General features: G+C 38.2%; 1 protein-coding gene across 1 annotated transcript; it reads left to right on the plus strand.

Annotated features, from left to right (window-relative positions):
* Window positions 1-1170: 1170 nt before the first annotated feature.
* Window positions 1171-7312, plus strand: PTGS2 (prostaglandin-endoperoxide synthase 2). Its single transcript, XM_032862609.1, has 10 exons — window positions 1171-1222; window positions 2279-2395; window positions 2507-2650; window positions 3325-3468; window positions 3886-4067; window positions 4684-4767; window positions 4871-5117; window positions 5409-5695; window positions 6079-6226; window positions 6368-7312. Exons 1-10 carry the CDS (start codon window positions 1171-1173, stop codon window positions 6775-6777), a joined length of 1815 nt encoding a protein of 604 aa, XP_032718500.1. The 3' UTR covers window positions 6778-7312.
* The last annotated feature ends 8592 nt before the right edge of the window (window positions 7313-15904 follow it).

A 15904-nucleotide genomic window follows, 5' to 3' on the forward strand; every position in this document is an offset into this window, starting at 1 on the left:
TAATAAGCCCAGACAACTGAAAAGTAAATGCAGTGTTGTACTTTGATACATTGTCACATTCATCATCTTGGAAAAAATGGGCAGAAATGACTTAAAGAAACAAACTTTAAAAACCTAGTTTCTTTTTCGTGTATCTCCTGTGAAGGGCTGGTGACCAAAGCGGTGAAAACCCGCGCAGCAGAGATGGAAATGCATTAAAGCTTAAGTTTTGCATCCCGGCAGATCTGGACCCTTTCCCTTCCCTTGTTATCAGAGCAGCGGAAACGTTATAGTGGTGATTGCTCAAGCTCGGATGGACTGTTTACAGGATAGCTGCTAAGGAGCAAATTGTGGAGAGAATTCACATTTTACAGATAATGTAAACTGACGATAGCTCTTATAGTTCATTCGGCCAAATAAAAAAAGTGTAACGTATGTATGCACTCCATATGCTCTAGGTTATGGGTCGTCACTGAAATCGTGACGTTTGAAATACATGACGTGTAAAACAGTCTTTTTTGGCCCGGTCTGACCAGACTGTGACTCCTCGGCCCCCTAAGACCTGGGGATGAGACATGGGGAGGGCCGCGCAGGGAGATTCCCTGCTCTCTGGGACCTCCGGCCGCTCGGATTCCCGGAGAGGAAGCATTGTATTCTCGCTCCCGCAGTGGGATCCGCTAAGGCACCGGCTCTCCAAAATTCCGGGTCAAAAGACTGGGAGAAAGGGAATCCGGAGCAAATCGCACTCCGGAGCTGAGGGACTGGGGGAGGAGAACCAGATCGCACCGGGGCGGGGGTAAGGGGTGGGGGAGGCGACTTCGCTTTGCACCCGCCTTGGGGAAGCCGAGGGCAGCTTCCCAGGTTTCCGATTTTCTCATTTGCGTGGGTAAAAAATCCAGCCTTCACCCGGTCTTACGCAATTATTTAAATAGACAGGGGGAGGGGGGAGAGTTGTGGGGGGGTTTTAGAGTTTTAAAGAGGCGGAAAGAAACAGTCATGCCGTCACGTGGGCTTAGTTTTTACGCATAAAAGGAAGGTTCTCTCCGTTAGCTTCCAGTTGTCAAACAACTTGGAGCCAGTTTCAGGATTTCGCTGGTGACTTCGCACAGCGCCTGCTCCAGCTCTGCAGCTCGGAGCCCAAGTACGGCAACGCCTCCGCCCGCCCGCGCTCCGCCCGCCGCCGCCGCCGCGATGCTGGCTCGCGCCCTGCTGCTCTGCGCCGCCCTGGCGCTCTGCCGTGCAGGTGGGTACCTGGCGCCCCGCAGCGGGGACTCCTCGGCTCGGTAATTGCCGCTAAGGTTCCGCTGAGCTCCCGGATCCTCCCGGTACTTTGAACAGTCCGGGAAAGGAGACGATGTTTGACTTGGTGGAGCGTTTGAACCATTAGAGTTCAAAAGAACTGGGTGGACGGACACCCCAGCTTTGCCACCAGCTCTGATCATCCCGAGCCGGTTACCTAAGCGGTGTGCGCTACTTTCTCATCTGCTAAATAGGGACAGTGATACTAATTTGCAGATTGTCATTCTGATAAGACAGGATCGATCAGTAATATATGTCAAATGTTTGTGTGGGGTTCCTACTGTTCGGGAATGGGCGCCATTGCTTTAAATACTCTATTTAGTGCTTTCACGACTCAGGAAAGCCAAGGTGTTTTTTTTGTTTTGTTTTGTTTTTGTTTTTGTTTTAAGATAAGCAAAATATTTTAATAAGCTGTTTTTATCCCGAAATTTCTCCTAAATTTGATTAATGTACTAGATATGTCCACTTGAGTTACAAAAATGCTACTTCTTTGAGCTCTTCAAAAATGCTGATTTGAACATCTAAAAAGCTTCTAAAGAAAAAACTTAGCAACATCACTTCCCTGGTTGAATATTGTTACCCTTATTTAGAATACAAAGTTGGTATTTCCTTTATACATCATTCGGTGCCACAGGTTAAAATTGTTTTCCCATGATTACCTGAATATTTCTTTAATTTATTTACGTAAAGTTGACCCATACTATGTAAAACAATTAAATGTCTATATCAAGATGAAGAAAGTAAAGAATAGGGGCACCGGGGTGGCTCAGTGGGTTAAAGCCTCTGCCTTCGGCTCAGGTCATGAGCTCAGGGTCCTGGGATCGAGCCCCGCATCGGGCTCTCTGCTCGGCTGGAAGCCTGCTTCCTCCTCCCTCTCTCTCTCTCTGCCTGACTCTCTGCCTACTTGTGATCTTGGTCTGTCAAATAAATAAAATAAAATTATTAAAAAAAAAAAAGAAAGTAAAGAATAACTTACTTACTGTCCTTACTTTTATTGTAGCGAATCCTTGCTGTTCCAACCCATGTCAAAACCAAGGTGTGTGTATGAGCATAGGATTTGACCAGTACATGTGTGACTGCTCTCGAACAGGATTCTATGGTGAAAACTGTTCAACACGTAAGTGTGCCCTTGGGTGCCCTTATTTGGACTGGGGATACGTGCAATTATCACTTTACACTCTAGTTATATAAAATGGGTCCTGCTAATCTTCCCCCCCCCTTTTTGCAGCTGAATTTCTGACGAGAGTAAAATTATTCCTGAAACCCACTCCGGATACAGTGCACTACATACTTACCCACTTCAAGGGAGTCTGGAACATTGTCAATAACATTCCCTTCCTGCGAAATGTAATTATGAGATACGTGTTGACATGTAAGTACAAGTCTCTATTTTCAGTTTCCTCAAAGAAAAATGTTCTTTATAAAACTTGATTATTGAGCCTAATCCCGAAATCTCTTTTCAACCTTGTCAAAATAACTTTAAATAGACCTTTTTAGTTTGCCTTCCGTCTTAATGGCTCAAAATACATCTCAGTCCCATTCAGTTTGGAAAGTTCTGTCTCACAATCAGAATTCTACTTAAATCTTGTACACCTCTTTAAATTCACTGCTCTGCCAATCCATGAAGGAAGTGTGGTCCAGTTTATTCAATGTCCTGGACCACAGGATTGCACCTCGTAAAATAATCTGGTTAATCTGGATTTGGGTCAGCAAGAAAATTATTACTAAAGCATGTGTCTTGCCCAAACATTCCTTCATAGGCCTCTTAAGTGGTAGGTGGATGATTATTTGAAAAATCAAGATGGCTAGGTCATGTTTTATGTAAAAGCGTATATACTTCATTAAAGATGCATTTTAATGGATCATTTTTCCTGATTTTTTTTTTTTTAAGTACAAGTGGCAGTTAAGACTTCAGTGTAACTGTTATACAGTGGGTTGTCTTTGTTGGAATTAAAGTCAGTCTTTCCTGCCACTTTGTACTTTTTACAGTAAAAAGGAACATTGATGTGGGCACAAATAAAACACATTTTTTTCCTTAAATTTCAGCCAGGTCACATTTGATTGAGAGTCCTCCAACTTACAATGTGGACTATGGCTATAAAAGCTGGGAAGCCTTTTCTAATATCTCCTACTATACCAGAGCTCTTCCCCCTGTGGCGGATGACTGTCCAACACCCATGGGTGTGAAAGGTACGTGTCGAGAGGCAGTCAGAGATGTATTCATTGCCGTAGGGATTGGATTTTTAACCTAGAAAATTCAGCCCTGAACTATCATTTATTTGTTAATAAAAGCATATTGTTTGCTCTTTTAAGGATATCTTGGAGATTTTTTCTTAAAGTGTATTTCTGTCAACTATTCAGGAAAGTGAATGGACCTTTTGGTTTAATAATGTCTTTACTATTTTCAAATTGTTTCATTAAAACCAAATTAAATACTAGTTAAACAAAATAGGTAAAATTAATTCAGTAAGAATGTGTTTCCCCATATCTTAGAACTTTGATTTATGTTGTAATTCTTTTCTCCTGTAGGTGAGGAAGGCCCCTTAGGAAATAGATGCTTCCTTGGATTTGTTAATGAATTCTTATCTTAGCTTTCTCATTTTTTAGGCAAGAAAGAGCTTCCTGATTCTAAAGAGATTGTGGAAAAATTTCTTCTAAGAAGAAAGTTCATTCCTGATCCCCAGGGCACAAATATGATGTTTGCATTCTTTGCCCAGCATTTCACCCATCAATTTTTCAAGACCGATCATAAGCGAGGGCCAGGTTTCACCAAAGGACTGGGCCATGGGGTAAGACAGAGTTAAAGCGAAATTATAGCAAAAATAACTGAGTGCTGTGTGTGTGTATTTTTGCTACACCAGATTTACCCTCTTCTTAAATGCTCTGTCTATAAAAACCTTAATGGAATTTCCATTTTTGATTAACTGGTTTAGTAAAAAATACACATGCACACACACATGCATATAGGCATAATATTTGTAATTTGGCTATTATATTTTTAGTTTAAAATATTAGCACTGCAAAAAGTGGTGTCTTAAAACATATTTGTACTCTGATTATGATGCTTTAAATATTATGAGATTTTTGCAGCATTCTTATCCCTTGGAGTTCAGTGACAGTTTCAATTTGCCAGTAAGAATTTTAGATCAGTAATATATTTTCTGATGCTTATTAAAAGAAATACCATATAGCTATAGTGAAGCATATTACCTACTTAAAACTCCATATGAGGTACTAAATACCTTTCAACACAAGAGACATAGGTTTGTAGTATCATTGGATAAACAAATTTAGTATTTTTGGCTTTGAGAAAAGTGTTTTATCAAATTATTTAATGATAAATTATATCATAGACACTTTACAAACTTCAGCAGCAACAAATTAAAATTTTTCCATCTCTTCTAGGTGGACTTAAACCATGTTTATGGGGAAACTTTGGATAGACAACATAAACTGCGCCTCTTCAAGGACGGAAAAATGAAGTATCAGGTTCGTTCTCTTTGAATCTTAAGAATTAGTTATGACTCATGACTTAGCTGTATTTAGAAACATCTGATTAAAATGTAACATTTTTGTTACCATTGTTCTTTAGGTAATCGATGGAGAGGTGTATCCTCCCACAGTCAAAGATACTCAGGTGGAGATGATCTACCCACCCCATGTTCCTGAACACCTGAGGTTTGCTGTGGGCCAGGAAGTCTTCGGGCTGGTGCCTGGTCTGATGATGTATGCCACGATCTGGCTGCGGGAACATAACAGAGTGTGTGATGTGCTCAAACAGGAGCATCCAGAGTGGGATGATGAGCGTCTGTTCCAGACGAGCAGGCTCATATTGATAGGTAAGCAAGAGGAGAAAATTTAAATGCAACTCTCCTCCGCAGAGAAAACGAACTTGCTACCTTTGATACGTTTTAACTAATTCTGGGAGAACGTGGTGAATGTAAAATCACTTGCTCCCTATTAATTCAATCCTTGAGCAGGATTGGTAATATAAATAACCTTTTGTGTTGATGGTCTAAGGGACAAAATAGAAGTGAGGGAGTAGCGGATTCACCCAACTGCATGTCAGTTGCGGGAAAGTTGTTCTTCCGAGAATGAATGCTCTAAATGTGTTTATTTTGTGTAAATAGGAGAAACCATTAAGATTGTGATTGAAGACTATGTGCAGCACTTGAGTGGCTATCACTTCAAGCTGAAGTTTGACCCAGAGCTGCTTTTCAACCAACAATTCCAGTACCAAAACCGCATTGCTGCTGAGTTTAACACGCTCTACCACTGGCACCCCCTTCTGCCCGACACCTTGCAAATAGATGACCACGAGTACAATTTCCAACAGTTTGTCTACAACAACTCGATACTGCTGGAACATGGGCTTACCCAGTTTGTGGAATCATTCAGCAGGCAAATTGCTGGCAGGGTAAGCCTTGTTACTGAAAAACAAAACCAAGGACTACTCAGTCACTAGAATTTCCACCATCAAAATGATTTTCCTTAAACTTACTGAAAGAGTAATATTTTGCTAGTCATTTCTCTTGAAAATAGAAGTCTACCATTTTTTTGAGAAGTCTAAACATGAAAAAAAAAAAAGTCTAAACTGGTAGTCTGTGGCCATCAAATAGCGATAGGTAGTCATGGCTTAAAAATATCTAACCTGTAGATCATAGAGCTTTCTAACTTGGATAGTTTAGGTCTCAGCTGGGAACGTCAGTCCTGTGTACTCCACCAGGGAATGAGTGCTTTTAAAGGAGAAATCCTCATCAAGATGCCTACAAATGGTGTTCTACGATTTATTTTCCACAGGTTGCTGGTGGTAGGAATGTTCCAGCTGCAGTACAACAAGTAGCAAAGGCCTCAATTGACCAGAGCAGACAGATGAAGTACCAGTCTCTGAATGAGTACCGCAAACGCTTTCGGCTGAAGCCCTACGCGTCTTTCGAAGAACTTACAGGTGAGAGAGAGTTTTTTTGAAGAATCAAGGGTCAAATGGAAACAACAGAAGTTGAAAGGGAATTGAGTCAAGGGTTAAAACTTTTTTTTTTTGGTAAAGCTTTTTACATTGGTTGTATATCTGTCTTTGTCACCTTCACAGGCGAGAAGGAAATGGCTGCGGGGTTAGAGGCCCTTTATGGAGATATTGATGCCATGGAGCTGTATCCAGCCCTCCTGGTAGAAAAGCCTCGTCCAGATGCCATCTTTGGTGAGACCATGGTAGAAATGGGAGCACCATTCTCCTTGAAAGGACTTATGGGTAATCCCATCTGTTCGCCTGACTACTGGAAGCCTAGTACTTTCGGTGGAGAAGTAGGCTTTAAAATCATCAACACTGCCTCCATTCAGTCTCTCATCTGCAATAACGTGAAGGGCTGTCCTTTTACTGCATTCAGTGTTCAAGACCCCCAGCTCACCAAAACAGTCACCATTAATGCAAGCTCTTCACACTCCAGACTAGATGACATCAATCCCACAGTCCTGCTAAAAGAACGGTCCACCGAACTGTAGAAGCCTGTTAATCATATTTATTTATTTATATGGACGATTTCTTTTAACTTAATTATTTAATATTTATGTTAAACTCCTTATGTTACTTAACATCTTCTGTTAAGGAGAAAGGGGTCATACTTGTGAAATTTTCATGTCACTACTTTAAAGATGTCTTCAGGTTAAAGGGGAAAACAGCTGTCATTGTTTTGTAAGTGAGTTTGACATCCTTTTACTTGAATTTCAGTTTATATTATTTATAATAAGAACAAAAGCAAAGGTGTTCGGACATTTAAACTCTGTTCCAAGATGGCAAAATGCTGCAAGTGTTTTTCCGCACTGTCGGGATTTCTAGTGTATCTTCCAGGAAGCATTAGAAGCAATTACCTGCACACTGTTTCTTTTTTTCTGTTAGCCACTGTGCTGGGAGAAACTCTCTACTGATGAGTTTACTTTTTTGTTTTCTTGGTTTTAAAGATCTGAATACATCTTTCTTTGTTTGGACTCTGTACTTTCTTACCTGAACTTGCAGAAGTTTTCAGAAAACCTCAACTCAGGACTAGTAATTTAGCTCCTCTTAAGAGGAATGGAAAAAAAAAAAACCACACACACAGCCTTTAAAGGCCTCTACACAGAGGCATTTTACATGAACGGCAGAGAACTTTATCATTTCAAACTCTGTGTAGCAGAAGAAGCCTACAATGAGACTAATGCCTTACAAAGAACTGTAGCGGGTTGTTGATAGAAGAAAGTTGTATTTCTGTTCTAATGAATGTCCTTTCCTATTTAAAAGCAAAACCAAACAAATCCTGAATAGTTTCTGGGAAGATAATGTTTCTTTTCCACATCTCATTGTCAGCTGACATTTGCTGGTACTGTATACTACTTAATTTATTGAGTATTATTTATGTTTTGTTAGGACATGATTATAAACTAGGTTTAAGCTGCAGTCATTGATTTTTTTTTTCTTTTGCATTGTGTGAGAATCATTGAGATTAACTCTGAATTAATATGTAAACTATAAGATAAATTAATATGTAAACTATAAGATAAATATTAAGATTTTTGAATAAATTTTCAGGAACCCAACTCTGGTATATTGAAATACAGAAAGTTGGAATTGATATATAGAAGATTTATCTATATACCAGCCCACAGAGACCACTGTGTCTCATTAGTCTGGATATACTATAAGACTGACCTCTTACACATTTTTGAAGGACCTATGGATCCTTCATTAATTCATTCAGCTATAACTTATTGAGGGGACATGTGCAGGGCACTATGGGTTTTAATATTTTTTTGGTTTTAATATTTTTAAATCAAGCACTGATTACAGATAACATCAGTATTTGTAAATAAGTGAAAAAACATGTCTTTTAGGTAGAAGAAGAAAATGAAATTTCATTAAAGGAAATAACTCAGGGGAATTTTTAAGATTTTATGTTTAAAAAGTTTATAGGTAAAGAAATAGTCAATATTAGAAGGGCTTATATAAAAAATTTTGACTTCACTGATTAAAAAAAAAAAACATACATTAACATCATCCTGCTGACTGAACCTGGGAATTCGGAATATAATATGAATGGTTTGGTGCCTCAGACAAATGTGTATTTAAATTAACGTATGTAAGTGTCGAAACAAATGCCTGTTTATTTTTATACTATTTAAGAATGGAAAAAATCTCTTCTAAAATAAATTTTGACTGTTTCCATATATCTTTGTCCTATGACGTATGATTTCTCTAAAGCACTATATGTATACCCTTTTCTTCTATCTGTTCTGGACCTGACGCCATGAATGAAATAGTTCTTCCCTCAGTCATAGAGAGGTTTCTTAGAGGAAGAAGCTGTGCTTTGTTCACTGCAACACTCTATTGGAAAATGTGTGCTATGTGCTATAGGAGATAGCAACAAACTTGTTTTCATTGGCTAATCTGGAAGAAAGAAAAAAAACCAAGCATACAGAAGGCAAAGAATAAGATAAATGGCTAAGGAAGTACAAAATTATAAGTTCAAAGAACTGGGGAAACCATTGGTACCTGGCTCAAGGGCTTCCATTGTACTCCTAATGCTGATATTTTGGTAATAGCACTATCTACCAGGACCACCTGCTTAACATTCTGTGGCTTTTCTCTTCCTTGGCTTTCATTCCTGGGATGGCTTCTTCCGTATTTCCTACTATATACATACCTTGATCTTATCATCAGTTGCTATACTATTACCAAAATCTTGATTTCAAGCATCTGCTTGACTTACCTTCTAATTCACCTATCTTAGTACTCACATTTAAACATGTAACTCTGGTTTCATTGAGCCTACTGATTCATTGACCTCTTTACTTTTCATTACCCCATTTATCTCATTTCCTTACAATCATGCCTTCATTCCTTGTCTACTCTCCCTCCATTATACTTAACTGGCACAAGTTTGTTTCAGCCATCCTCCTAATCTCTTTGACTTCTTAGTAGCATTCAGCACAAATGTTTATAGTTTTCTTTACCGAAAGATTTTTTTTTTTTTTTTTTTTTTTTTTTTTTTGGTTCTTGGTTTGAAGCTCTCCTGGTCTTTGCCTTCATGCAGTGCTATTACTCAGTTTTTTAAAAAAAATCTCTTCATCCTCCATTGTGTCTATAAATTGAAGTGTCTTCATCCCCCCTCTTTATCTGCCCTCTTCCAAGTGAATCCCATCCAAGCTCATAAATTGAAACATTATCACTCCCAAACTTACTTCACCAGAACAATCTCATTGACAACTTACCCACTCAAATGCATAAACTTAAATGGCTTATTTTACCAATTTTGCCCACTTCACACCACATAACCGAAATAATAATCATCCAAAGTTAAGGACACCACCATCTCCTTGTTCTCAAGCAGAATCCCCTCTTTTCTTCATGCCCATGGTCAATCACACAGCAATTTTGTTGACTATAACCCACAAACAAATTCTGCACCTGTCACATTTTCTCTAATACTACCAACCTAGTTGATGCAATTATCTCTCAATTGGCTTTCCTTCTGTTCTTGCCTCATTCCAAACCATTCTCCTTATTATGATGAGAGTGGTCATTTTCAACCATGCATCAGATAATGTTCCTCTCCTGTTTGAAATCTTCCGATGGCGTCCTATTACGCAATGGACAAACCTAAACTCCTTATCCTATCATAGTGTGTCTCAGTGATCAGCCCCCTGCCTATCTGACCTCATTCACCATAATTTCCTGCCCTTGCTCACTGCGCTCCAGCCACATTGCTTGCTCAGCAGCAGGGGTTCTCAAGCTGTTGTCCCTGTTTCAAATGATCCTTCTTCAGATTTCCACACAGCTAGATCCTTTTCAACAGCCAAAGCTTGGCTCAAATTTTCCCTCTCAGGCCTTCTCCAACCACATAAACTAATGCCAACTACGAAAGCTCTTTCATCTTCTTTATGGCATTTGTTTCTGTTATTGATTTGTATGTTTATTTATTATCTGTGTCCCCTCAGTAGAATTTCATGCCTATGAAAGCAAGGATCTTGTTTGCATTATTCACTGGTCTCAGAACAGTGGTACTTAAAAGGCATTACAAAATATTCAATAAGTGAACAAGAATAAGACTCATGAAAAAAGAAGAATATGTGGTAATTCTTATTTCTAAATTGTTTTATTTATTTATTTTTAAATTTTATTTATTTATTTGACAGCCAGAGATCACAAGTAGGCAGAGAAGGGGGAAGCAGGCTCCCCTCTGAGCAGACTGAAACTTCTCTTACCATGTACATTAGTTTTCTATTGATGCTATGACAAATTACAAAAAAACTTAATGGCTCCAAACAACACAAATTTACTATCTACAGTCCTGGAGGTTCAGAAGTAAGAAATAGATCTTATGAGTTAAAATCAAAGTGTCAGTAGGGCTGTGTTTCTTCTGGAAGCTCTAGGGGAGAATCTGTCTTTTCCTTTTCTAGCTTCTAGAGGCTACCTGCATTACTTGGCTCATGGTCCATTTCTTTACCTTCAAAGCTCACAGGGTAGCATCTTCTAATATCTCTGACTCTGATTCTCTTGCCTCCCTCCCATAAGGACCCTTTTTATTACTTTGGGCCCATGAAGATAATCCAGGAAAATCTCCTTCCCTCAAGATCCAAAATTTTTTTTCACATATACAAAGTCCCCTGTACCATGAAAGGCAACATATTCACATGTTATAGAGATTAGGGCATGGAAATCTTTGGAGGACTATTATTTTACCTCCTACATGATACAATCTAGCATTGTACTCTTGGGTATGTATCCCAGAAAAATAACCTATATTCTCATAAAAATCTCTATATGAAGCTTCATAGCAACTTTATTCATAATAGCACAAAACTGGAAATAATTCAAATATTCTTCAAAAGGTTAATAGTTAAACAAACTGTAGCAAACTGTGGTATATCCATACCATGGAGTACTATGCAGCAAAACAAATACAGCTTATCATACATGAAACAACTTGGACAGAACTCAAGTGAGTTATGCTTAGTGAAAAAAAAGGCAGTCTCTTAAAGTTACCTATTCTATGATGATTACATATATATATGACTATAATGTAAGATGTTAACATCAGAGGATGTGGTCTGAAGGTTGTGTGGTACTCCCTCTACATTTCTTTGCAACTTCCTGTGAATTTATAGTTATTTCAAAGTAAAAAGTTAAAAAAAAAAAAAAAAAGGAAGAGACGTCATTCTTGGTGATAAGAACAGGTTTATAGGCCACTTTTATATCATTTGATTTCCTTGACCCTTATCCAAACTGCCACAATAGACTGTCCTAGAGTGGACATCCAACCAAGCAGGGAAAATAAAATTCTCTCTCCAAAAAATTTAGAATTAGGATGGAGATTCTAAATCAGTCTGACAGTTGTGTAGTAGACAATGGTGGCAATGCAATTTAATAAATAAACCCCCCAAAGTCTTTTCTTTTCATTTTTTAAGATTTTATTTATTTATTTGACAGACAAAGATCACAAATAGGCAGAGAGGCAGGCAGAGAGAGAGAGAGGGAAGCAGGTTCCCAGCCGAGCAAGAGCCCGATGTGGGGCTCCATCCCAGGACCCTGAGATCATGACCTGGGCTGAAGGCAGAGGCTTTAACCCATTGAGCCACGCAGGTGCCCCCTCAAAAGTCTTTTCAATAAATGGTCTGAGAAAATTGAACATCTACATGAAAAGAAGGAAACTTGATTGTACCTCACAACACACACAAATGAATTCGAGATCGTTCACAGATCAAAACTATAAAGCTTTCAGAAATAATTATGGAATAATATCTTCATGAACCTAGAATAGGCAAAGAGTTTAAGATCCATCAAGTACTAACCCTAAAAGATAAAAAGATTAATGGTTTACTTCATAAAACAAGAAAAGTTGCTCATCAAAAGACAATGCTAGGAAAATGAATAGACATGCCACATACTCAGAAAATAGTCATAACACACACATCTAACAAGGACTGGAATATAGAACGTATAAATAACTCTAAATAGTTAAAATAATAACTTAGTAAGAATAAGCAAAAGATATAAGCAGAAACTTACTGACATGTGAATATCCAATAAGTACATGAAAATACAGGGGTGCCTGGGTGGCTCAGTGGGTTAAACCTCTGCCTTCTGCTCAGGTCATGATCTCAGGGTCCTGGGATCCAGCCCCACATCGGGCTCTCTGCTCAGCGGGGAGCCTGCTTCCCCCTCTTTCTCTGCCTGCCTCTCTGCCTACTTGTGATCTCTCTCTGTGTGTCAAATAAATAAATAAAATCCTTTTTTAAAAATACATTAAAAAAAAGAAAATATGTTCAACATCATTAGTCATCAGGGACATGAAAATTAAAACCACAGTGAGATACTACTAGACACCTATTAGATTCATTAAAATTTAAAAGATTAACTGTAATGGTTAATTTTATTTTTTTATTTTATTTTATTTTATTTTTTAAGATTTTTATTTATTTATTTGACAGAGATCACAAGTAGAGGCAGGCTGAGAGAGGAGGAAGCAGGCTCCCCGCTGAGCAGAGACCCCCAATGCAGGGCTCGATCCCAGGACTCTGGGATCATGACCCAAGCCGAAGGCAAAGGCTTTAACCCACTGAACCACCCACGCGCCACAATTTTTTTTAATTTAATTTTAATTTTTATCTTTTAAAAGACTTTATTTATATATTTGACAGAGAGAGACATCAAGAGAGGGAACACAGCGGGGAAAGTGGGAGAGGGGAAGCAGGCTCTTTGCTGAGCAAGAAGCCTGATGTGGGGTGTCATCCCAGGAGTCTGCTGCAATCGTGATCTGAGCTGAAGGCACATGCTTAAGGACTGAGCCACTGAAGGCGCCCTGTAATGGTTCATTTTATATGTCAACCTGGCTAAGATATGGTGCCCATTTGGTCAAACGCCAGATGCTGCTGTGAAAGAATATTTAAATGTCATTAACATTGATACCCGTAGACTTTGAGTAAAGCATATCATTCCCCATACTATGGTGAACCTCACTCAATCAGCTGAAAGTCTTAAGAAGCAAAGACTGACCTTCCTCCAAAGAGAATTCTCCTTAAGACTGCAATGTAGGAGCTCTACTTGAGTTTTCAGCCTGCCGCCCTGAAATCAACTCCTATCTGAATTTCCAGCCTGCTGGCCTGCCTTGCAGATTTCAGACATCCTAACCTCCACAATCCCTTAAAATATTTGTCCCTGTCTCTCTCTTATTTGTAAAACTGAATTCCTGATGTTCCCTCACTTTCCTTCTCAATTTTGCAAATAAGCGAGAGATGGAGAAAGACAGGGAAATAGAACCAGTACGCATTATCGGTCCTGGAGAACCGCAACTAATACATCGACAGTACCACATGTTCGCAAATACTGGGAATAAATGAGACTCTCGTAATTATTGATGGGAGTGTAAAACATAGCCAGTAGGAAACCAGTCTGGCAGTTTTACATAAACACAAATGGACCCTATGATCTAGCAATTCCATTTCTAGCTATTTATCTAAGAGAACGAATATAAATGTGCACAAAAGACTTGCACAGGAATGCCCACAGCCTCCTGATTCATAATACCCCAAACTGAAAACAGGGCCAATTTCCATCAACAAGAGAAGGGATAAGTACATGGCGGTATCTCTACACAACGGAATGCTATTCATCAGTAAAAAGTAATGAACTGCTGATACAGTCAATAACACAGGTGAATCTGAAAAACATGTAGAGGGGGAAAAAAGGCACAAAAGAATATATACTGTGTGACTGCAGTTATATAAAGTTCTGTAAGGAACTATCTAGAAGGAAAGTAATCAAGAATGATGGTTGAGGGAAGAGGAAGTAGCAAGGATCACCTGGGAAGATGAATAATAGCAAAGCTTTCTGCAGAAGTCGAGTGGTCTGAGTGATGTAGGTATATCTGTCCTAAAAACTCATTGAACGGTCCACATAACCATATGCATTTTGATGAATGTAAAGTATGCCCCAATAAAAAGTGAAAATAGGCTGGGTCTGAATTGATCGTTCCCAGCAATACTTTTTTTTGGTCTACATTTATTTTCTACATATATTTGTTATCTTTTATACTTATCACCGTATTGTAAATGTTATTTTTATTCTGCATGACAATCCCATGGAGAAAAAACTGTTAATATCATTTCACTAAGGTGGAAACAGGCTTAGTACCATTCTGTAACTTACCCAACTACCCACAGAGCTCAAATCTGTTTAATTTCAAAGCTCTTTAAACTACAAGGCACAGCATGGACAAAATGGATCCTTTATTAGTATTTCGATAGTTACACAAATATTTCCCAGCTGGAAAAAACATCAGGTTTTCACCATGCATTCTTCTTTTCTTGAGAAATATTACAGTTATGTAACTGCATGACTGTATTAAATATAATTGAATAAGGAGATGACATGACTTCCTTCAGTCACTGGAAACATAGGTTTTTAAAATTTTGTCTAACAAGAGACTTACCAACCCTCAAACCACTTCCTTTTATTTTGCCTTTAGAGATATGAAAAAATAGCTAACAAGGGAAGTCAATGAAATGCAAATCTCATATATTTGAATGCAGCTATTATCATATCTTTCCATTTTCCTTATCAGGAGAAATAATGATATTCCTTTTCTTTCTCTCTCTCTTTTTTTTTAGGTTCCATTATTTAAATGTGACTGCTATGTATCCATTTACCTTCTCTAACACAACTTAATAAACAAGTTAAAACACATAGGCACACACACAGAATTATGTCCTCAGTAACTGCCTTCTTCCAAAAAACTTAGCTCCATAACTTAAAGTGGGGTCCTACCTTATTTCTGTATCCCTCCTCCTAAAAATATGTGGACTAGCACCCGTACTTTATGTGTCTTGGATGTACTATACACTAAGTATCCAATTGGGATTGGATTTACTCATTTCCAGCTTATTTAGACTTTTTTCTTCCTAATGTGAAATGTTAGAACTATATAGTATGTTAGATCTAGAGCAAAGATTAGGTGGCATGTACCTGAGCCACCTTATTATTTATAAAAGAAAATGTTCCTGGCATATTGTAGCCAATTTCTGCATATAGATTTAAGTATGCACATCACTTATACGAAAGCAACTTATTTAATAATCACAACAATTAAACGAGTGAATAAGGAAAATTCAAAGCCAACCATTACAAAGTTAAATAACTGCTATGAATTTTGTGTGCTGCAGTTCATGTAATTTACTCACAAGAAAGCACATTAGGACCTCAACTCAATGAAAGACAATTTCTGTTGCGTTGGGAAACTTGCTGGTAGCCTGGTAGTTAGGAAGATTTAAAAAAGAAGTAAAGTAAATACACACTTCAAAATTAAAATCAAGAGTTATATGTGATTGGCTATTCCATATTTCACACTCCCTGTGTAATCACTTTAGTGATTAAGAAACTGTTACCTACCACTTTCAAAACTGACCTTCTGATGTTCCCTCACTTTCCTTCTTTCATAGGTATAGATAGATATCTTTGACATGTGTTAGAACTTATTTAATAATTACATTTTAAGAACTTAATATCATAGACTTAGGAAACTCAGAGCTGCTTTATTTCCTATAGTTATCAACAAAGCTGAGGTTAAAAAAAAAAGTTTGAAATCACAATTGTCCACCAACT

The sequence above is a fragment of the Lontra canadensis genome, unplaced genomic scaffold (genome assembly GCF_010015895.1).
Source record: "Lontra canadensis isolate GAN:19392208 unplaced genomic scaffold, GSC_riverotter_1.0 scaffold24, whole genome shotgun sequence".
NCBI lineage: Eukaryota > Metazoa > Chordata > Mammalia > Carnivora > Mustelidae > Lontra > Lontra canadensis.